This window comes from Littorina saxatilis, linkage group LG7 (assembly GCF_037325665.1).
Source record: "Littorina saxatilis isolate snail1 linkage group LG7, US_GU_Lsax_2.0, whole genome shotgun sequence".
NCBI classification, from domain to species: domain Eukaryota; kingdom Metazoa; phylum Mollusca; class Gastropoda; order Littorinimorpha; family Littorinidae; genus Littorina; species Littorina saxatilis.
In genome coordinates this window covers 20,589,414-20,613,747 of record NC_090251.1, presented here as the reverse complement: position 1 = coordinate 20,613,747, position 24,334 = coordinate 20,589,414, and the positions used below count along the sequence as shown (strand labels likewise).

Here is a 24,334-nt window from a genome sequence, read left to right as displayed (position 1 = left end):
CACACACACACACACACACACACACACCGAGATGCTTGAATCTGATCCCAAAGTCAGAGAGAGAGAGAGAGAGAGAGAGAGAGAGAGAGAGAGAGAGAGAGAGAGAGAGAGATAGGGCGAGAGGGAGAGAGACTCAGAGAGAGAGGGGGGTAGAGAGACTGAGAGAAAGAGATAGTGAGTGTGTGTATGTGTGTGTGTGTGTACATTGTGTACATTACCAAATCATATATTGTTCGAAAGAGCAAGACCTGCTCTCTATTCTAACCAATGGGTACTTAGATTCCTTTGATACTCTGTAATCTGCACTTGACTGAAAAAAGGCAATTTTTAATCTGTTCTTGCCTCAAAGACCCGCAAGATGTTCAACCGTCCACAGACCAACTAACAGTCAAGCCTTTCAGCTTTGGTTCCATGTATTTGTTTTTTCTGTACGTGTAGATTTAAGGGTGCCGCTGGTGTAATTTGTAAACACACCGTTCGCAGGTGTCAAAAACGCCACTGAAAAGTTCAACCACGCTTCTGAATGAATTAATAAAAATAGCATTTAGCTTTTATTTTCTTCGATTTGTTGAAGGTGGTCCATATTAGGGGACTCACACATACTTTGAGATTTTGCAATTATTTTTTGTTTGCAGTAGAAACTAGGGGTCAACACTGCTAAAATGTAACAAATACGGTCTTAGCTGTCATATGTAGCAATTTTTGTGTAATAAAAGCTTTGACTGTGGATAGAAACGAGTCCGTTTTAGGCGGTAAATTTAGAGTGAACCCTGCCAAAAGTGAAAAAAAGAGAAAAAGCCTAACGGTTTTGAGGTTTGTGTTTCTGCAACTGTTTTGACATGTGAAAGTTATCCAGAGAGGGTGAATACAGCCAATGAAATTGCTTTGAGCGCTCTAGCGCCGTTAGTTTGTCAGAACAGGAGGTGGTCCATATTAGGAGCCGGTCCATATTAGGAGCCCTTCCCCTATATACTTGTTCGAGTCTAAAACACTAAAACGCTGAAAACACAAAAGCGTATATATAGCTATTCTGACATTATATTCTGTGTTAAAATCATGTTTTTGTCAGCAACAACTACCAGAATGGTCCATGTCGTTGATTGCAGACGACGGTTATAGTGCGCATATCCCTTTGCGCATGAAGCCACGGAAATCACCGAACATTGAAAAACCAACGGACATGTATTACAGAGAAGAGTCGAGATAACCGGATGTTTAGCATTACGTCAATATGCTAGGAATCATATGACGTCATGACGTATCATGCTTGCTTACGTATATTCTACTAGAGGAATACCCGGCTTCGCCGGGGTGAATCGCGAGACAGAGACAGACAGCGTGGCGGTTCACCACAATCACCTTTGATGGCGAAGTCCTCTCAAACGGGATTGAGAATTTTTAGTGCTTATTTCTAAGCCCTATATTATCTGTTATGGCTTCTCAAATGCCAGAACATACAGACAGTTAGTTAAAATTAATATTAAAAGTCCTACGGTTTTGAGCCATTAAGGACTTGAGTGTTTGTCCGCTTTCAAAAAGAGGAAAGAAAGAAACAAAAAATAAGGAGAGGAGGGCAGGGGGTGGGGTTGAGTTGATAATGCTCTGTGGAATTTGTTAAAATGAAAAGTAGTTAAGATGTTTCTTGGTAAGAATTATAAGTCTGTATTCTATATCTTGAATAACGGGTTTGTAAAATGATTTTTTTTTTTAAATTCAAATCGAGTTAAAAAGTGGAACCTTTCAGGATCACCAATAAAACCAAATAGATGAGCAAGTAAGAGGAACACATACAGACAGATAAATGATAAAATCGTTTATTTAACGTCACTCTGTAAAAACATTGGCGACATTTGTCTTAGATTAAGAACACACACAGGCACGCACACAAACTTTCCCTTTATGTACAGTGGTTCACCACCCTCCCGCCCCCCGCACACTCTCGCTCATCTAATTAAAAATGGTGTTAAGAGATACTTGGATATAAAATGGTATTTTTAAAAGATCTGATAAAAATATATAGTAGCTGTATGAGAAGCAATGGCGTCAGCCGCAGCAATGTCTCTTCATATCCAGGGACCAAGTGGGTGCGTGTGCATAAGTCCAGCGATAAGTTTGGGACCTTGCCACCCAAGGTCTTTATTAAAACTTAAAAGATAGCTTAATTGGCTCACGTAAGTGTAGCCTATGCGATGATAAACTTTGTCTGTCTGTGCGTGCGTGCGTGCGTGCGTGCGTGCGTGTGTGTGTGTGTGTGTGTGTGATAGAAACTTTAACATTTCCGAGTCTATGGATAAAGCTCGCATAAGAAGATTACGTCTCGGTCAAAAGTGTTTGACGTGTGTGATAGAAACTATTTGAAGACGTCACATTATGACGTAAGAGGGTAAGACGTCACGCAAAGGAATTACTGAAAGTCTCGGTCATTGTTATTGTGAGCGGGCCGAGACTAGTTGGCAGATCCAGGGTCTCGCTTTCTTGCACAGTTTCACCTATGCTTACTGTGTGTGTGTGTGTGTGTGTGTGTGTGTGTGTGTGTGTGTGTGTGTGTGTGTGTGTGTGTGTGTGTGTGTGTGTGTGTGTGTGTGACGGAGTGATTGAGTTTGTGTTACTGTTTGTCGATTTCTTACGTGAGCCTTGAAGGCTTCGCCTCTTGTTATTGTTTTGTTACAAACACTTTGTGCGTGTGCACAGTAGTGTTGTGTTAGTCTAAAGCAGTGATCGCGGAAGAAGTTATGGCAACTGGTTCTACCTAAAAATGCAGGAAGAATAAATCCCCCCAAAAGACGGTCACGCTATCACGGCAACACGTCGAGCTAAGCTGCACTTTTATGGCAACACCGGTACTTTTATTGGCTCACGAAGTGTAGCCTATGCGATCGTAACTTTGTCTGTCTGTGCGTGTGTGTGTGCGTGTGTGTGTGCGTGTGTGTGTGCGTGTGTGTGTGTGTATGTCTGCACATGGTAGAAACTTTAACATTTCCGAGTCTATGTGTGAGTGGTTATCCAAGACTATGGATAAAGCTCGCATAAGATTACGTCACGGTCAAAAGTGTTTGACGTCAATTAATGCATCATGACGGCATGCCTCCATGTAGTCTTTCTCTCTCGCGTGGTGTGTGTGGTCTCGGTCATTGTTATTTTGAGCGGGCCGAGACTATTTGGCAGTCGTGTCCCTGTAAGTAGGCTACATGCAGACACAGACAGATCTAGATCTAGTCAGGTCTCTCTTTCTTGCACAGTGTCACCTAAGCTTACTGTGTGTGTGGGTGTGTATGTGTGACGGAGTGATTGAGTGTGTGTTACTGTTTGTCTATTTCTTACGTGAGCCTTGAAGGCTTCGCCTCTTGTTTTTCCTTTGAGGTATTTGGCAGAATATTTCTATTTGAGTTTATAAACTGAGTCAGGGGTTGAAAGTGGCATGAGTTCAAATCACACTCCAAAGTCAAATGAGCAATGGTGAGGTCGGATTGACAGGTGCATTTAAGCTCTAGAAATTGGTAACTCCCAGCTTCTGCCCTTAGGCGGTTAATCCTTTTAATTACACGTGGGCATGCATTATAGGTGTTCATCTGTTTTGATGGGGCTTCCCGAATGAGCCAGCCAGAGCTTATAGCCTTGTGCATATATTTGTTCCTCCATTCTCTCCAGAGAAGAGAGTCTGTAAGGCTACTGATCTCAGAAGCAGACAATGGCAGGTCTACCTCGGAGGCGCCCATGCCTTGGGCAGCTTCTTTAGCGGCTTTGTCCGCTTTCTCGTTGCTAGGCACGTTCACGTGTGCTGGACACCAGACCAGGTTAATCTCGCTTCCTTTTTTTATAATTTTATTTGCCAGCTCCTTTATGGCAATGACAAGATCATGTCTTTTTGATCTTTTGTTAGATCTCAATGCTTCAATGGCTGCTTTGGAGTCAGAGAATATAGCTATCTTTTGAGGAGGAGTGTTCTTGAGATTGAGATGAACAAGCGACATGCAGATGGCAAGGAGCTCAGCTGAGAAGATCGAGTTTCTGTTGCACAGTTTAAATTTCCCAGTCATGTCATCGCTGGGGATTACAAAAGCTGCGCCAGCCTTCTTGTCATCCAACACTGACCCGTCTGTGTAAACATGAACATGGCCTTTGTATACAGTATCAATGTGCTCAAGGGCTTGTATCCTGAGTAATAACTGATCATCCTTTGTAGCTGTGCAATATTCTGTGTCAAAATTCATTTCTTTCATTGTCCATGAGGGATCACGAGATATGGGGTTTTGGGCCACATCATTTGGGTCGACACTGATTTCACTAAAGAGTGAAGCATTGAATTGAGCCAGTGAGGAGAAAGTAGTGCCAAAGTGGGCCTTTTTGTTTTGGACATGATTGTAATGCGGTTGTAGCTCCTCTTTTGTTGAGTTTTGCACTGTGTTGGCTCGAACATTGTAATCTCCGCAGCACTTACGCCGCCACATGTCAAGAGGGAGGAATCCTGCTTGGTGGTATACAATGGCCTGCTTTGAATGCCTTGGGTGTCCGAGGGAAAGCCGAAGGGCACGACATTCCGCTGACAGTAGCTTATCAAGCCATTTTCGAGCCGACGAGAAGTAGGCCTCCTGTCCATATGATAGTCTTGATCTTATAAGAGCTCTGGTGATGTTTGTTAGAATAACTGGGCACTTTGCCCATGGTTGGGCAGCCAGTATTTTAAGAAGGTTGATGGTCTTATTTGTTTTGCTTAAAAGATACTTTAAATGAGCAGTCCATAGTCCCTTTGAGGTGAAAAGTACGCCCAGATATTTCACCTGCTGACTGGGTTTGTTTGTTTGTTTGTTTGTTTGCTTAACGCCCAGCCGACCACGAAGGGCCATATCAGGGCGGTGCTGCTTTGACATATAACGTGCGCCACACACAAGACAGAAGTCGCAGCACAGGCTTCATGTCTCACCCAGTCACATTATTCTGACACCGGACCAACCAGTCCTAGCACTAACCCCATAATGCCAGACGCCAGGCGGAGTGCTGACTGGGTGAGACAACAGATTTATCTAGTGAGAACTGTATCTTTTCTCGATCTTCCAGTTTTCGGTTTGTAAAGACAACAAATACAGTTTTCTCGGCAGAGAGAGTGAAGCCATTCTCCCGCATATAGTTCGCAATGTTATCTATAGCTGTTTGCCACTCTTTAGAGAATTTGTGTTCTGTTTTAAAGGTTTTGTTTTGATACTCTTTGCATAGAGCAATATCATCCGCATAAAGCGTCAGTTCGGCTCCATGTGTTTTAACTGTCGATATGTCATGCAGCATGATGCTAAAAAGCAGTGGTGCTATTACTGAGCCCTGTGGCACTCCCATGTCAACTTTGCGAGTGGATGATTTGGCACCTTTATAATCAGTTTGAAAGGATCTGTTCAGTAGAAAGCTTTTTATGTATTGAAACATATTGCCACTGATGCCTAATTGCTTCTATTTGAACAACAATCGTTGGTGCCATACTGTGTCGTAGGCTTTTTTGATGTCAAAAAAGACAGCAAAGAGAGACTTCTTGCGTGAGAGAGCTTTCTTAATTTTGGAGGACAGTTTTACAATGTGATCCGAGACACCCCTGCCTCGACGGAAACCGGCTTGACACAGAGGTATTACCTTTTTTCTTTCCATTTCATCTTCTAGTCTGGATTTTAGTATTCTTTCATAGATTTTGCTCAGATGGGAGGTCAGAGATATACAGACACACCAAAGCCGCCAGACCACATCACAAACAGAACTCTACAATCCACAGGTGTTGCCCACACACACACACAAACACACACACACACAGAGAAGCCGTATAAATATATATATGTATATCTATATCTATAAATATATAGAGATAGATGACAGTGTATTTTTCGCGTGGCTATAAATTGATTCGACCTTTTCACTTTTACACTTAGGACAACTTACGGGTGCAAGGAAAGCGTTCTGGACAGTGCAGTGACATTCTAAAAATAGTAACGTAGTAACGAGAATATGGATTGACGCCACACGAAGGAAGGGAGATAAACGCTGAAAACACTGGTGAAGATAAGGAAGAGTTACTGGGAATGGATCCAGAGAAAAATCGGTTCAGCGCTGCGCGCTGAGAGCACGTGTTGAAATATCTCATCGATGAGGTTGTGTCCGGGGTGTAGCTGAATACGGTCTCCAAATTTGAAAAAGATCCACCGAGAACTTTGGCCGTGCATCGCGGACACACACACACACACACACACACACACACACACACAGACAGACACAAGTCGTATATATATATAGATGTTCGAAAACCGGTACGGTTGGCCTAGTGGTAAGGCGTCCGCCCCGTGATCGGGAGGTCGTGGGTTCGAACCCCGGCCGGGTCATACCTAAGACTTTAAAATTGGCAATCTAGTGGCTGTTCCGCCTGGCGTCTGGCATTATGGGGTGACTGGTTGGTCCGGTGTCAGAATAATGTGACTGGGTGAGACCTGAAGCCTGTGCTGCGACTTCTGTCTTGTGTGTGGCGCACGTTATATGTCAAAGCAGCACCGCCCTGATATGGTCCTTCGTGGTCGGCTGGGCGTTAAGCAAACAAACAAACAAAAATATGTTCGAAAGTCTGACTTCTGTTGGGGATTTGCGTGATAAAGACTTCGGTAAATCTGTAGATGATAAGAGAACAAAGATTGTCTCAGAAGAAACGACTGTTCAGACCGGTAACTTCCTTTCAACATTGCACTATACAATGGACGTTCTATGTGACAGGAGAGTTTGCTTATTTTGTGTTAAACATAGGAAAGATCGTCTGCTAGAATCAGAGATAGGTCGCTTCAGATTGCAGCTTCTTAAACTTTGCAAGGTTTGTTGGATTGTACATGTATGTAATGTATGTCATATACAGTAAGCAACAAAAAACACACACACAAAGCAAATGGCATCGTCTGTCGACTAGTCACAGAAACAAACCTGGCGAGGTACCATGCGTCTTTGTTATTCCCGATATCGTTTGGATATCGGCAAAAAATTATCAACTTCCGTAGCGTTATGCTTTGATGATCGGAAAAGGGATGTGTGAGACCATCCAATCACTGCCCCCGAATTTCCCCACGTGTCCATCAGAATAGCTATATTGTTTTATGATAGTAAGTTACGTTATTGCGTCCTTTGTCAACTAGGGGAAAGGCTCCTAATATGGACCGGCTCCTAAATATGGACCACCTTTTGTTCTGACAAACTAACGGCGCTAGAGCGCTCAAAACAATTTCATTCGCTGTATTCACCCTCTCTTGATAAGTTGCACATGTCAAAACAGTTGCAGAAACACAAACCCCCAAACCGTTAGGCTTTTTCGCTTTTTACATTTAGTCAAGTTTTTACTAAATGTTTTAACATAGAGGGGGAATCGAGACGAGGGTCATGGTGTATGTGTGTATGTGTGTATGTGTGTGTGTGTGTGCGTGTGTGTGTGTAGAGCGAGTCAGAGTAAACTACTGGACCGATCTTTATGAAATTTGACATGAGAGTTCCTGGGTATGATATCCCCGGACATTCTTTTCATTTATTCGATAAATGTCTTTGATGACGTCATATCCGGCTTTTTGTAAAAGCTGAGGCGGCACTGTCACACCCTCATTTTTCAATCAAATTGATTGAAATTTTGGCCAAGCAATCTTCGACGAAGGCCGAACTTCGGTATTGCATTTCAGCTTGGTGGCTTAAAAATTAATTAATGACTTTGGTCATTAAAAATCTGAAAATTGTAAAAAAAAACTTTTTATAAAACGATCCAAATTTACGTTCATCTTATTCTTCATCATTTTCTGATTCCAAAAACATATAAATATGTTATATTTGGATTACAAACAAGCTCTGAAAATCAAAAACATTAAAAAGTATGATCAAAATTAAATTTTCGAAATCAATTTAAAAACACTTTCATCTTATTCCTTGTCGGTTCCTGATTCCAAAAACATATAGATATGATATGTTTGGATTAAAAACACGCTCAGAAAGTTAAAACGAAGAGAGGTACAGTAAAGCGTGCTATGAAGCACAGCGCAACAGCTACCGCGCCAAACAGGCTCGTCACTTTCACTGCCTTTTGCACAAGCGGCGGACTACGTTCAATTTTATTCTGTGAGTTCCACAGCTTGACTAAATGTAGTAATTTCGCCTTACGCGACTTGTTTACATTTAGTCAAGTTATGACTAAATGTTTTAACATAGAGACGGGGAATCGAGACGAGGGTCGTGGTGTATGTGTGTGTGTGTGTATAGATCGGTTTCGAGAAAACTACTAGACCGATCTTCCTGAAACTTAACATGAGAGTTCCTGAGTATAATATCCCCAGACGTTTTTTTGATTTTTTTGATAAGTGTCTTTGATGACGTCATATCCGGCTTTTTGTGAAAGTTGAAGCGGCACTGTCACGCTCTCATTTTCCAACCAATTTTGATGAAATTTTGGTCAAGCAATCTTCGACGAAGCCCGGACTTTGGTATTGCATTTCAGCTTGGAGGCTTAAAAATTAATTGATGAGTTTGCTAATTAAAGTTGTCATTAAAATCGAATTTTCAGAAACAGATTAAAATATTGATTGTATTGTATTCCTCGTCTTCTCCTGAATTCAAAAATATATATAGATATGTCATGTTTACTCTAAAAATGTGCTCAGAATGAAAGAAAATAGGTTCAGTAAGTACTACGGAAGCGTGCTTCGCGGAGGCGAGCGTGACCCGTCTCGGTCTTCGGTACGGTTAGCCGAGACTATCTGAATGTAGTCTCGGCGATGACTTGTTTGTGGTGTTGATCTTGACTAAATGTTTTTATATCGCTTCACGCGACTTGTTTCACTTTTAGCAGCGTTCATTCTAAATTTGCCGCCTAAAACGGACTCGTTTCTGTCCATAGTCAAAGCTTTTATCACACAAAAAGTGGCTATATATGACAGCTAAGACCGTATTTGTTACATTCTAGCAGTGTTTACCCCGAGTTTCTACTGCAAACAAAAAATAATAGCAAAACCTCAAAGTATGTGTGGACCAATATGGACCACCTTCAACAAATCGAAGAAAATAAAAGCTAAAAGCAATTTTAATTAATTCATTAAGAAGCTTGCTGAAAATAACCTATATAACTAGCCCTCGAGATTTAAACAACATATAACAAATAGTCTTGTTTTGTGGAAGTTGATAATTTCACTTATTTTCACTCTGTTTTTGATAAGCTTCTTCAGTTTCCTGGTGTGCTTCAAATAATGCTCTCATCAACCCGAAACAGATAAATCTAAAGCATATTTGAATTAGTCTGACTTACACACTAAGTTGTATCATGTTATTTTGAAGTATAGGGGGCTTTTTACAATGCTTCGTGAAGGCCGCTTCACTGGTCCATATTGGGCGCCCAGGCTCCTAATATGGACCATTTGTGAATTTTTTTCTGTATTTAATTTTTGCTGAATGTCTATCAAAGCTATTTCACTCTTATTAGGCCTAACGGTTAACCTAAGAGAGAAAGACTACCAAACACAAAATGAAACTTCTTCGCAAGAAAACAAGCTAGTTATCAGCATGAAGCAAAAAGTGGTCCATATTAGGGGCCCTTCCCCTACGGTGTTTCAGTTGGTCATCTTACAGTGTAGATCTAATGAAAACTAACGATATTTTCTGCTGGGTACCCAATTTTCCATGTTGGTGAACAATTAAGCAAAACAAAAACACCAAATGTCTACGAAAAAGACAGAAAGTGGTTTTCGTCTTTTTTGAAAACCAAGTGCATGGTCGCTACTTATTGAGAACTAGATGAATACCCGCTTCGACGGGTACGGCTTCGCCGGGAAGAAGTTGACCCGAATACCCGGCTTTGCCGGGTGTACGCCGGCTTTGCCGGCGCACCGCACGAAGGAAGGGAGATAAACGCGCAAAACACTGGAGAAGAGTAATACCCGGCTTCGCCGGGACAGTGACCTTCTAAAAATAGTATAACGGGAATATGGATTGAGCGTTGTCGACAGTGACCTTCTAAAAATAGAAACGGGAATATGGATTGACGCCACACGAAGGAAGGGAGATAAACGCTGAAAACACTGGAGACGATAAGGAAGAATGGATCCAGAGAAAAACCAAAATCGGTTCAGCGCTGCGCGCTGAGAGCACGTGTTGAAATATCTCATCGACCAGGTTGTGTCCGGGGTGTACCTGAATATGGCCACCAAATTTGAAAGAGATCCATCGAGAACTTTGGCCGTGCATCGCGGACACACACACACACACACACACACACACACACAGACACAAGTCGTATATAGGGGAAGGGAGGGCAAGTCGACCCCCTCGGGTATGTCGTCCCCCCTCGATTTTGAGAACATGACACTGCAGGGGTGATTATCATCGATTTCATAAGCCAGAGTTACCCAACCTGAATCAGTTGAAGAAAAAAAAATGTCAACAAAAACGGTCCCAGCAAAGCGGTGGGTCTTTATCAATTTTGATGGTTTCCACTCTAAAATTGTTGCACGAAAAAAAACACAGTCAGTGCATGGGAGCCGCTGATTCGTAAAATGCACCAGATCTGCAGAAAAGCTTTGGCTTTCATAACAACTAGTCGAAAGTTAGAGATCTCAGGCTATCCCAGGAACAATGGTAAATAGCAATGTTCAGCGAGTACCATGATCGGGTAATTCGTCCCCCCCTTTGTCGTGTAACTCGACCCGGGTCACAATACCCGACTATGGGTCCATATCACTCTCTCGTCTGTGTAGACTCTTTCATCTCCAAGAAATAGTGTCAGATGAAGAACCCGTAAAAGTTCGTTATTCCCCCCTCTGCTTCTTTACCTCTGTAAACTTGTAGAGCTAGTTATTTTTCGATAATGACCCAGCAACCAAACAAATAACGAGCCAGCAACAGCCTGAATCCTCGATAGTGCAATGGGTTGAGAAGCTGTTCTGTTTTGGTACTACTTTTGCGACTGAAAAGTTCCGAACGCTCTATACGTACGAAATATACATCTCTGGAGCAAACAATACAAACATACCGCATTTAAATTAACAACTACAGGCCTGAACACATGAATCTCCATATAAAATCCATGAGTTAGGTTGTTTTCTGAATCTAGATCTGCCGTGTACACACCGTTCATCACAAGCAAATTCCCAAGGCAAGTAACTCATACTCTTGCCGACAAGAGTAGTTCCCCTTCTTTTAACGCAGTTTCTTCGACAACACTGACTGCAATCCGACGGTCAGTTTTCAACAATATTTCATTTTATAAACAGATCACACGCAACCAAATGCACACATCTCATCAATTTAAACAACATAAAGCGGTTTCATACACTATTTTCCCCAGAAAACTGAACTTCATACAGTAATTAACGTTGGAACACGGGTGCAAAAGTTCGTCTGCTAGTCCCATTTGACGAAAGAACATAATCCTAAACGATACTAAAACATAAACAGAACACACAATATCTGCCTTTACCGCCACAGCAGAATAACAGCATATCTGTGTACTTGATTTTAGTCTAAAACAGGGAAACTGACAAGAAGTGTTAACAGAATGGAATGATTTGCACGGAACTATACAACCGCGCATTAATCGATCGCCTGCGCAGGTTGACTGGTTGAGTGATTCGGATTCGATCAAACTTTCGCACAAAAACTCCTGTTTTCTTTGAATAACTGAAGAAAGGAGGAATAAAGAGGTTACACACCTCGTCTCAGTGATTATTAAAAATAATGGTCTCAGTTCGCGGTCATGAAAAAGCTCGCTGAAGCTCGCATTTTTCATGATCCGCCAACTTCGACCATTATTTTTAATAATCACTGAGACTCGGCATGTAACCTCTACGTATTGACATATTGAAATTACGTCACAAAATGACGCAATAATGGTTTGCAGAGACTATTAACAGCTATTGTGTTTTCAGCGTAGCAATAGGGCCCGATATTTAGACGAGACAAGTATAATGCCGACGAGTCGAAGACGAGTCGCATTATACTTGTTCGAGTCTAAATATCGGACCCTATTGCTACGATGAAAACACAATAGCGTTTATATAGCTATTCTGACATTAAATTCTGTGTTAGAATCATGTTTTTGTCAGCGACAAGAACCAGAATGGTCCATGTCGTTGATGATTGCAGACGACGGTTCCCTTTCCGCATGAAGCCACGGAAATAACCGAACATTGAAAAACCCACGGACATGTATTACGGAGAAAACTCGAGATAACCGGATGTTTAGCATTACGTCAATATGTTAGGAATCATATGACGTCATGACGTATCATGCTTGCCTACGTAGATTGTATGTTCGAAAGTCTGACTTCTGTTGGGAATTCGCGTGGTGAAGACAGCGGTAAATCTGTAGATGATAAGAGAACAAGGATTGTCTCAGAAGAAACGACGAAATGTTTCAGACCGGTAACTTCATTTCAACAATGCACTATATAATGGACGTTCTATGCGACAGGAGAGTTTGCTGATTTTGTGTTAAACATTGAAGAGATCGTCTGCTAGAATCCGAGATAGGTCGCCGCTTCAGATTGCAGCTTCTGGAAATTTGCAAGGTTTGTTGCCTGTTAAAGAACTGGATTTTACACGTAATGTATGTCATGTACAGCAAGCAACAACAAAAACACACACAAAGCAAATGGCATCGTCTGTCGACTAGTCACAGAGTGACAGAAACAAACCTGGCGAGGTATGCGTGTACTTTATACACGTGGAAGAAACCGGAACCATGCGTCTTTGTTATTGCCGATATCGTTTGGATATCGGCAAAAATGGCCAACTTTCGTAGCGTTATGCTTTGATGATCGGAAAAGGGATGTGTGAGACCATCCAATCACAGCCCCCGAATTCCCCCACGTGTCCATCAGAATAGCTATATAAACAAATATAGCTATTCTGATGGACACGTGGGGGAATTCGGGGGCTGTGATTGGATGGTCTCACACATCCATTTTCCGATCATCAAAGCATAACGCTACGAAAGTTGGCCATTTTTGCCGATATCCAAACGATATCGGCAATAACAAAGACGCATGGTTCCGGTTTCTTCCACGTGTATAAAGTACACGCATACCTCGCCAGGTTTGTTTCTGTCACTCTGTGACTAGTCGACAGACGATGCCATTTGCTTTGTGTGTGTTTTTGTTGTTGCTTACTGTACATGACATACATTACGTGTAAAATCCAGTTCTTTAACAGGCAACAAACCTTGCAAATTTCCAGAAGCTGCAATCTGAAGCGACCTATCTCGGATTCTAGCAGACGATCTCTCCAATGTTTAACACAAAATCAGCAAACTCTCCTGTCACATAGAACGTCCATTGTATAGATCTATGTGCAATGTTGAAATGAAGTTACCGGTCTGAAACATTTCGTCGTTTCTTCTGAGACAATCCTTGTTCTCTTATCATCTACAGATTTACCGCTGTCTTCACCACGCGAATTCCCAACAGAAGTCAGACTTTCGAACATACAATCTACGTAGGCAAGCATGATACGTCATGACGTCATATGATTCCTAACATATTGACGTAATGCTAAGCATCCGGTTATCTCGAGTTTTCTCCGTAATACATGTCCGTGGGTTTTTCAATGTTCGGTTATTTCCGTGGCTTCATGCGGAAAGGGAACCGTCGTCTGCAATCAACGACATGGACCATTCTGGTACTTGTCGCTGACAAAAACATGATTCTAACACAGAATTTAATGTCAGAATAGCTATATAAACGCTATTGTGTTTTCATCGTAGCAATAGGGTCCGATATTTAGACTCGAACAAGTATAATGCGACTCGTCTTCGACTCGTCGGCATTATACTTGTCTCGTCTAAATATCGGGCCCTATTGCTACGCTGAAAACACAATAGCTGTTAATGTGAGCATCGAGAATCTAAGCTAGTAGCCTAGATTTTTTTTGGCGCGAGATGATGCATAATTTTTGCGATTTTCACCAAAATAAATGAAACAAAATAACATAATTATGTGGTGTCAATGTGCGCGTACCCCCTTCCCCACACAAAAAAACCTCGATTTCTTAATGTAAAAAGTTTCCAAGCTGCGTATAGTTCCTGGTGTTCTTTGATGAACGAGTTTTGTTGCACGCTGATCTCGCACGGTCGTTTGTTTTTATTTTACAGGCCCCAATGGACATCACAAACACTATCTGCTGCGATGGACGCCTTACAGAAAGGATTGAGCCTGCATGCATGTTCAGAACATTTTAACATTCCAAGAGTAACTTTAAGACGCCACCGAAACAAAACCAACAAATTTGCCAATGGTGACATCAAAGTAATGGGGAGGCACCAAACATTACCAGAAGAGGTCGAACAGGAATTGGTTGAACTCATACTCATGAGGGAACGAAGGTTCTTTGGTCTCACCAGAAACGACCTAATGAAAATGGCATACCAAATTGCCGAAATGAATCGAATAAACCATTCCTTCAACAAGGAAAAGAAGACCGCGGGGAAAGATTGGTATCGTCTTTTCAAGAGGAGACACCCTGAAATCAGCCTACGACAGCCAGAAGCAACCTCATTTGCTCGGGCTGAGGGGTTCAACCGAGAAGCGGTCAATCGCTATTTCAACCTATTGGAAGAACTCGTCGATGACAACAGCTTGCACGCATCCCGGATCTTTAACATGGATGAAACAGGGATAAGTACTGTGCAGAAAAAATGCCAAAAGGTTCTGGCACAGAAGGGCAAGCATCAAATCGGTTCAATGTCAAGTGGTGAACGAGGAGTCAACACAACTATTGTGGTATGTGCTTCAGCTGCCGGGAACTATGTTCAACCATTTGTCATATTCAAGAGAAAACGTATGCCTCCTTCCCTGGCAGAAGGATCGCCAGTTGGTTCTGTTGTTACCTGTAACGACAGTGGATGGATGGACGGCAACATGTTTTATACATGGTTGCAGCACTTCATCAAACACGTGAAGCCAAACGTTGAGGAAAAGGTGCTGATCGTACTCGATGGACATAAGAGCCACACCAGCAATCTCGATGCCATTAATCTTGCAAGAGAACACGGCGTGATCCTGCTGTCTTTGCCCCCCCACACAACGCATAAGACACAGCCAATGGATCGCTCCGTTTTCAAACCTCTGCAAGCTTATTACGACCAGGCTATAGAACGCTGGCTGCGAAACAACCCAGGACGACTGGTCACCCCCTTTCAAATTTGCAGTTTATTCAACGAGGCCTACCTGAAAACAGCAACAATGCAGACAGCTATGAACGGGTTCAGATCATGTGGTATTTGGCCATGTTCAAGGGAGGTTTTTGAGGACTCTCAGTTTGAGGCATCTATCACTGAGGCTCTCCCTTCGTTGGCAACACTCTCCTCTTCACATCCGGAAACATGCTCAATGGCGCATCTAGCGACAGGCAACAGGACCAATGTCGCATCTAGCAACAGAACCAATGATGCATCCAGCGACAGAACCAATGATGCATTCAGCAACAGAACCAATGATGCATTCAGCAACAGAACCAATGATGCATTCAGCAACAGAACCAATGATGCATTCAGCAACAGAACCAATGATGCATCCAGCGACAGAACCAATGATGCATCCAGCGACAGAACCAATGATGCATTCAGCAACAGAACCAATGATGCATCCAGCGACAGAACCAATGATGCATTCAGCAACAGAACCAATGATGCATTCAGCAACAGAACCGATGATGCATCCAGCGACAGAACCAATGATGCATTCAGCAACAGAACCAATGATGCATCCAGCGACAGAACCAATGATGCATTCAGCAACAGAACCAATGATGCATTCAGCGACAGGAGCAATGACGCAACAGGCAACAGAACCAATGACACATCCAGCGACAAGACGAATGGTGCAACAGTCAACATGACCAATGGCGCAACAGAACCAATGATGCCTCCAGCGACAGGATCAATGACACATGCAGCAACATCTCCCACTACTACATGTTCGGTGATTAACCCTGCGTCAGATGGACGTTGCTTCTTCCGAAGCCTCGTTATTTCAGCTGACACAGACCTGCAAACTGCACGGCGAATAAATGGGCAAGCAATAGATCCTGGTCTAAGATTGAGAGAGCAAGCGGAGGCTGACAATTTACGAAACAAAGTGATGCTTCACATCATTACAAAAATTGACGATCATGCACAGAATCTTGTTGGGGATACACTGAATGCTGATATGCCCCAGCGCATCCGTTTTTCCTCTGTTCACGAAAGAGTCATGGCCATGTCTGTCAATACAGCAATGGTCGGGGAGTTTGAGATACAACAAACATCTGAAGTGCTGAAAAAAACAATCGTTATCATCGACGCAACAGACAACAGAGGAAACACTCTAAAGTACGGAGAGGAATTTGAACATCCGGTGACACTCCGATATACATCATGGGGAGATGAAGTCGGGCATTATGAACTCGTAGTCACAACTGGCAACGTGCTTCCGACACCGTCTTCAAGACGGCGTAAGAGAACATCGTCTGAGGTCCTAACCTCAAGCCCTTACAAACAAGAGGCGAAGCCTTCAAGGCTCCCGTAAGAAATCAACAAACAGTAACATAACACAAACTCACTCACTCCGTAACACAAACTCACTCACTCCGTAACACACACACACACACACACACACACACACACGCACACACACACACACAGTTAAAACTAACGCATCACATCAACTCCATGTATAATTTTCAAAAGAAGGCAAACAGATAAAATGACTAGGGTAATAGGTTAGGTACCTGCCATGTGGGCACTTTTTCCACTGCTGTCCTCAGTCCTATACTTTTCATCAAGACTTGTCACCATGCCGAGTAGATCTAAATTCGGAAGTCTTCATGTGGCTGAGGCATATATCTGACATAGCGTCGATCTTGTTGTAGGTTAACCTCCTTTCTGAAACAAATGGCAAAATGCGATTAGTTATGATGACTACAACCTACACAAATATAAACAGTGTTTTGAAACAGAATAGTCAGGTTATACAAGCCACTTTACCTATGCAGCATGGTAACCCTACAATATGCGAAACATGTCGACTGCAGCAGCCTGGTTCTTAAAATAATTCTGACGGTCAACACAGCCAGAAATGCCAACAAAGACAAGAAAGCTGTGGCAAGGTAAGCTTACCAAACGTTACATAGCGAATCATATGATAGTGCGTAAACAGCAAACAGTAGATCTACAATCAAAGAGAGGATCGAGTCTGGAATGAAACGCGATACAGATCTAGCATTCAAAAACTGTCTTTCACGTTCAAGGAAGTTGTTGCAAAGTACTTAAGACTTACTAAATTGTACAGACAAAACCATGACAGTGCATGTTTTGAATCTGAGGAAAAAATCGTGATCATTTTGACTTTGAGAACAGATTCATTCCGTTTCCTTATATCTGCATGTTCAAGTAAATGGTGGACAGTTTTTTTCGGGCAGAGTAAACTTAACTTGAGACTCTACTGCAAGTCTTGAAATTCACATAAATCGAACCACGAGCAAAGACATCCAAACATTACAGGCACTTTAGATCAACTCATTTCACTAGAGGTGACTGCCTAGCACTGTGTTTGACATCCGTGTCTGCTGAAATAAAAAGAAATTAAAACAAAACGGATTAACAGTAGGTGACACGTTATCAGAGTGGGAGACACTAGATCTGTCTCTGAACTTACCGGGATACGGCTGCAAGATCGACACTGACTGCCGCGCTTTCGACAGCTCTTCCTCGCGTGGACATTGGAAACACGCTGTGCAGATCAAATTGTAGGAAATCTCCCTTTGGTATCTTCTTTATTTACTTTTCTGGAGCTTAGAAACCGAACAACATGAAATCGTCTTCCCCGGCGAATCGGCGAGGTGAGAACTGGACCACAATCCTTCGCGCGACCCCTGACCTGATCTTGACACCTGACCTGCCGTCTACATGCCAAACACGACACAAATCAGTCAACTGCTTGTACCCCTTCAAAACCCCCCACCACCCGTTTTCTTTGGATACACGCTTTAACTACACACATGCCGACACAATGTTGATCATTGCTTCAATAATTTGAAGATGGTGCTTGAAAATTAACCACGTGAAATGAGTATTTCGGTGTTTAGCCAAAAATGTTAAAGTTTCTACCACAGACATACACACATACATACATACGCACGCACGCACGCACAGACAGACAAAGTTTACCATCGTATAGGCTACACTTACGTGAGCCAAAAACTATTAGAGGAAAAAGCGGAGGGTGTCGCAAAGAAAACCAAGAAAACCACCGCCAAGAAAACCACCGCTAAGAAAACCACCGCCAAGAAAACTTCTGACGGCTACACCATGAAGGACTGGCTTTGTATTTTATGTGGAGAATACAACATTGAGAACATGATACGTTGCAGGAGCTGTGAGGGGTGGGCTCACATTGCGTGCGCAGGAACGAACACGAGTGATTATGTTTGTGATTTTTGCTGTTAAAGAGAGATAGAGATGGGTTGAAGGGGGTTAAAGACAAATTTGCCAATGGTGACATCAAAGTAATGGGGAGGCACCAAACATTACCAGAAGAGGTCGAACAGGAATTGGTTGAACTCATACTCATGAGGGAACGAAGGTTCTTTGGTCTCACCAGAAACGACCTAATGAAAATGGCATACCAAATTGCCGAAATGAATCGAATAAACAATTCCTTCAACAAGGAAAAGAAGACCGCGGGGAAAGATTGGTATCGTCATTTCATGAGGAGACACCCTGAAATCAGCCTACGACAGCCAGAAGCAACCTCATTTGCTCGGGCTGAGGGGTTCAACCGAGAAGCGGTCAATCGCTATTTCAACCTATTAAAGAAGAAGAGATATTTGTTTGACGGTTCAGTCTTTGTTGTAAGGCTACAATTAACGTTTAAAATGTTCTGGATGCTTTGCCCTTCTGACTGTGTGGTTCGGTTGACATCGTCAAAGATGGACTGTTATAATGCACACTCTTTTATGTTATTATTTATTTTTAACAGACAAATTGACGTATTGTTGATTTAAATTATGTGCACGCGCGTGTGTATGAGTAGGTGTAAGCTTATCACTATGCGGTGTGTGTGCGAGTGGGTGTGTGTGTGTGTGAGTGCATGAGAGAGACAGAGAGAGGGAGAGAGAGAGAGAGAGAGAGAGAGCATCTTTCTCTCTTCTGTGAATGTCAAAACTATTTTAAAAAAAGTTCTTTGTTTGTATTTGAAATAAAAGTGAACGTAGCCTAAAAAAATAATATTCGAAGTTGTGTGTTGATTGATTAATTAAGACAGAGAGAGAGAGAGAGAGAGAGAGAGAGAGAGAGAGAGAGAGAGAGAGAGAGAGAGAGAGAGAGAGAGAGAGAGAGAGAGAGAGAGGGGGGGGAGGGTGCGCTTTCCCGTCATTGGAAGTGCGCGTACACTAGTAGGCCTATTAAACTATTTCACGTTCACGCAACCTGAAATGGGCGACACAAATCAATTACAAGTCCAATTTGTAAATATATTTTCCCATTTGCTTCGCTTTGAACCAGAGCAACTAATAAGTATAGATGTTTGAACATCTATCCCTTCAAATACTCACCCTCCCTGCATAGCAAAGACGTCGATCGACTTCTGACGTAGGCCGACTCATTATGACGTCATTCTCACTTCCGATTAACAAAACTGACACAGAACAGTTACTTCAGTCAATTTCATATGTCGAGGTGATGCTATTGGGTAATATGAACAACCTTTTCCACCTGGACGAATTACCCGCCCTCCATGGACGAGTTGTCAGGATTTTTTTCTTTTATTATTTATTTAAAAACTGTGCCAGTTGGATCGTTCATATTCCACACAACGCTTACACGAAAGAGAACACACCAGGTTTTACAACAAAAACAATATTTTTTTTAAAAAGACGAGAGGTATAAGCTGCATTCGTTAGAGGGGTCGACTTACCCTCCCTTCCCCTATATATAGATGAGTGGGCACCTAAGGTAAATTATTGCTTTTCACCGTCGGACTGCTGACGCAAAACAATAATCATTCACAGCGTGCTCATTAATTTCGTTTTGTAACGCTGATTAGATTTGCAGTTGTATTTGCTTGCTTGTATGTCTGTGCGCACTCGCGCGTAAGTGTGTGTGTGTGCGTGTGTGTGTGTGTGTGTGTGTGTGTGTGTGTGTGTGTGTGTGTGTGTGTGTGCGTGTGTGTGTGTGTGTGAGAGAGAGAGAGAGAGAGAGAGAGAGAGAGAGAGAGAGAGAGAGAGAGAGAGAGAGAGAGAGAGAGAAACAGAACCACCAGAGTTAATTACTTTTGTGGAAATGAGCACCTGTGGACAGAAATAGTCAACCGTGTCGCGTCATATATCGCTCGTTTTGGGTGCATGTCAATCAAACTGTTAGAGATCAAAATGCCGATTCATGGCTTTTTCTGGGATTTACGTCACTATCTTTCAAGTCCAGTCAAATTCTTCCAAAAAAGGCCTAAATCCTAAACTAATTAAATCAAATTTTATCTTTACTGTTTTGTGTTGAGTGAATGTGTGTGCATAACATACTAAAAATCCGCTTAAATCCTCCGAGCGGAACAGTGTTTTTTCTCGGGTCAAAGAGTGCAACCCTCCGGGAGCCAATTGGAAAGTCGGAACCCAATAGAAATAATTGCACCACATACTAGACATCCCATAGTCTATTACTTGCCACAATCAAAACATTAAAAACATTTCCGGGGTCAACAGCTCGGATTTTCGGCACAAATGGTGCCTTTTTTTTAAGCAATTTACATCCAAACGCTCGTACAGAAATCGTTTTACCTACTAAGAATACCAGTGCAGCAGAATTTATTAAAGTGAATACGTGGCCCAGTAATTCATGCCTGATATGAAACTCTGCACTGCCTTATATGTTGCATGTCTGTGCGCACACATACCTTACCTATCTTCCTACCCCCATAATGTGCTGAACGGTATCCCTCAGTTCTACAAACTTTTTTGAATGAACAAGAGGCAACTTGTTCAAATAAAGCTTCAAAGCATCAGACAGTGGAACTACGCTGAGTTTGCTCATTAAAGTTGTCATTAAAATCGATTTTTCGCAAACGTAGGGGAAAGGCTCCTAATATGGACCGGCTCCTAATATGGACCACCTCCTGTTCTGAGAAACTAACGGCGCTAGAGCGCTCAAAACAATTTCATTCGCTTTGTTCACCCTCTCCGGATAAGTTGCACATGTCAAAACAGTTGCAGAAACACAAACCTCAAAACCGTTAGGCTTTTTCGCTTTTTACATTTAGTCAAGTTTTGACTAAATGTTTTAACGTAGAGGGGGGAATCGAGACGAGGGTCGTGGTGTATGTGCGTGTGTGTGTGTGTGTGTCTGTGTGTGTGTGTGTAGAGCGATTCAGACTAAACTACTGGACCGATCTTTATGAAATTTGACATGAGAGTTCCTGGGTATGATATCCCCATATGTTTTTTTCATTTTTTTGATAAATGTCTTTGATGACGTCATATCCGGCTTTTCGTGAAAGTTGAGGCGGAACTGTCACGCCCTCATTTTTCAACCAAATTGGTTGAAATTTTGGCCAAGTAATCTTCGACGAAGCCCGGACTTCGGTATTGCATTTCAGCTTGGTGGCTTAAAAATTAATTGATGACTTTGGTCATTAAAAATCTGAAAATTGTAAAAAAAAAAAAAATTTTATAAAACGATCTAAATTTACATTCATCTTATTTTCCATCATTTTTTGATTCCAAAAACATATAAATATGTTATATTTGGATTAAAAACAAGCTCTGAAAATTAAAAAGATAAAAATTATGATCAAAATTAAATTTTCAAAATCAATTTAAAAACACTTTCATCTTATTCCTTGTCGGTTCCTGATTCCAAAAACATATAGATATGATATGTTTGGATTGAAAACACGCTCAGAAAGTTAAAACGAAGAGAGGTACAGAAAAGCGTGCTATCCTTCTCAGCGCAACTACTACCCCGCTCTTCTTGTCAATTTCACTGCCTTTGCCATGAGCGGTGGACTGACGATGCGACGAGTATACGGTCTTGCTGCGTTGCATTGCGTTCAGTTTCATTCTGTGAGTTCGACAGCTACTTGACTAAATGTTGGATTTTCGCCTTACGCGACTTGTTTTCACTTTTGGCAGCGTTCACTCTAAATTTGCCGCCTAAAACGGACTCGTTTCTGTCCACAGCCAAAGCTTTCATAACACAAAAATGGCTATATATGACAGCTAAGACAGTATTTGTTACATTTTAACAGTGTGTACCCCGAGTTTCTACTGCAAACAAAAAATAATAGCAAAACCTCAAAATATGTGTGAGTCCCCTAATATGGACCACCTTCAACAAATCGAAGAAACTAAAAACTAAAGGCAATTTCAATTAATTCATTAAGAAGCTTGCTGAAAATAACCTATAACTAGCCCTCGAGATTTCAACAAAATATAACAAAATAGTCTTTTTTTTGTGGAAGTTGGTAGGTCTACCAAAGCTATTTCACTCTAATTAGGCCTAACGGTTAAACTAAGAGAGAAGGACTACCAACCACAAAATGAAACTTCTTCGCAAGAAAATGAGCTAGTTATCAGCAATAAACAATAAGTGGTCCATATTAGGGGCCCTTCCCCTATTTCAAATTGATTGCATCGTATTCTTCATCAAATTCTGAATCTAAAAATATATACATATGTCACACGCTTTCCTTCTTTGCCACTACTAAAGCAAACGTGTGCAAGAGTGTATGTTACACGCTTTAGGAGCATGGCAAGAACGGATTCAAACTCAAAATCGTCCCTCCAAAAGCCAAAAAATTAACACACGACTTTTATTTCTCCTGCTGTTATCGTTTCTTCTCTTTACACATTCTTCAACGCTTAGAATACTGAAAACGGCATCCCAGACGACAGTACTGTTTCCATACGCGAATTTAGCTGCCCTTGGAAAGTGGCTAGCTCAGGAGGCCTGTTAGACTGAAACTGTAAGGACAGAGTTCTGAACATAGATGACAAAGATCCCGGAATGAACAAACATTTCGCGGAAGCAGACACAGAAAGACGTCATGAAGAATGCGATGCTTCAAAAGATACAGACTGTGACGATGACTGTGACGTCATTCACATACATCGAGACGTCATTCACAGTTGTTCGGTCACTTCCGTCAAAAAGTAGATTTCTCCACAATGGCTGCTCCTGTGTTTAGGTTTGTCAAGCTTGAGTACACAAAACGTGTTTGTTCTCTCCTCTGTTGAAGCTGTGAGACATAAACGCTATTCCGACTTGGTCGTGTGACAGAGTTTTCTTGCACACTCGATTAGCTGATGTCTATCTCAGCCTGACGGCTTCGTTAGACAATCAACGTAATCTCGTGTGGAAGAAAACGTCTGTCACACGACCAAGTCGGAGTAATGTCATGTTTACTCTAAAAATGTGCTCAAAATTTAAGAAAATAGGTAAAGTAAGTACTACGCCGTCTACGGTTCGCATGCTTCGCGGAGACGAGCGTGACCCGTCTCTGTCTTCGGGTGTGGTTAGTCAAGACTATCATGATGTAGTCTCGGCGAAGACTGGTTTATATATATTGTTATTTTGGTTTCATGCCGACAGATTGACTGAATGTTTTTATATCGCTTCACGTGACTTGTTTAATTTTTCTGTTTAGTCGGAAAAGGTATACATCTTTATATTTAAAACACTTTCTCGCATGTCGCATAGTAGCAGAACTAATATCTCAAATGACTTAAAGGCACAGTAAGCCTCCCGTAAACCATCACAGAGCTCCCCGAGCGTCTACATACAGTACAAGCATACTTCCATTTGAACGCTCACCGAACGGGAACATCCTGGCTGCTTTCTGTCGAGCGTGAGAAATTTTCAAAGAATTTATTTTCGTGGACTTGGTCCTCTACAACAATGGCGCCTCGTTTTGGTGCTCTTATGAATATTCAATACCGGAAATCACGCCCGGACAGTAAGCCTCCCGTAAACCATCACAGATACTGTCAGGCTTTTACACACAATACAAACACCCTTCCATTTGAACGCTCACCAAACGGGAACATCCTAGGTGCCCTACGTAAAGAGCGAGCAATTTTTAAAGAATTAATTTTGCAGATTGTTTCGAACACTTTTTGGACCCATCCTGAACTCAGGTCAAAAATGAGTTACTTCCCTTCGGGTCTCATTCTATCGATGTAAACTGGCCATAGCCGTGAATCGATGATTATCAGAATGTTTTTGGACCGTGGTGCGTTTTTTGCGCTAGACCTAACTTTTAAAATCTAAATAATAAATTGACAGCTTGTTACACAAACATTCTTTAATCATAAAAGAATTCTTTTTTCATCAAGACAA

At 42.0% G+C, this 24,334-nt stretch overlaps 2 protein-coding genes across 2 annotated transcripts in view; one reads left to right on the top strand and one right to left on the bottom strand.

Moving 5' to 3' along the window:
* The window catches only part of LOC138970880 (ephrin-B2-like), a 368,014-nt gene that overhangs the window by 117,412 nt on the left and 226,268 nt on the right, over window positions 1–24,334 (bottom strand). The gene's annotated exons all lie outside the window — the stretch shown is intronic.
* LOC138971957 (uncharacterized) lies at window positions 14,200–16,535 on the top strand. Its single transcript, XM_070344802.1, has one exon. It carries the CDS (start codon window positions 14,280–14,282, stop codon window positions 16,533–16,535), a length of 2,256 nt encoding a protein of 751 aa, XP_070200903.1. The 5' UTR covers window positions 14,200–14,279.

Excerpts from the sequence above, each read along its gene's own strand:
- LOC138971957 (XM_070344802.1), top strand. The coding sequence starts at position 14,280 with ATGGGGAGGCACCAAACATTACCAGAAGAGGTCGAACAGGAATTGGTT.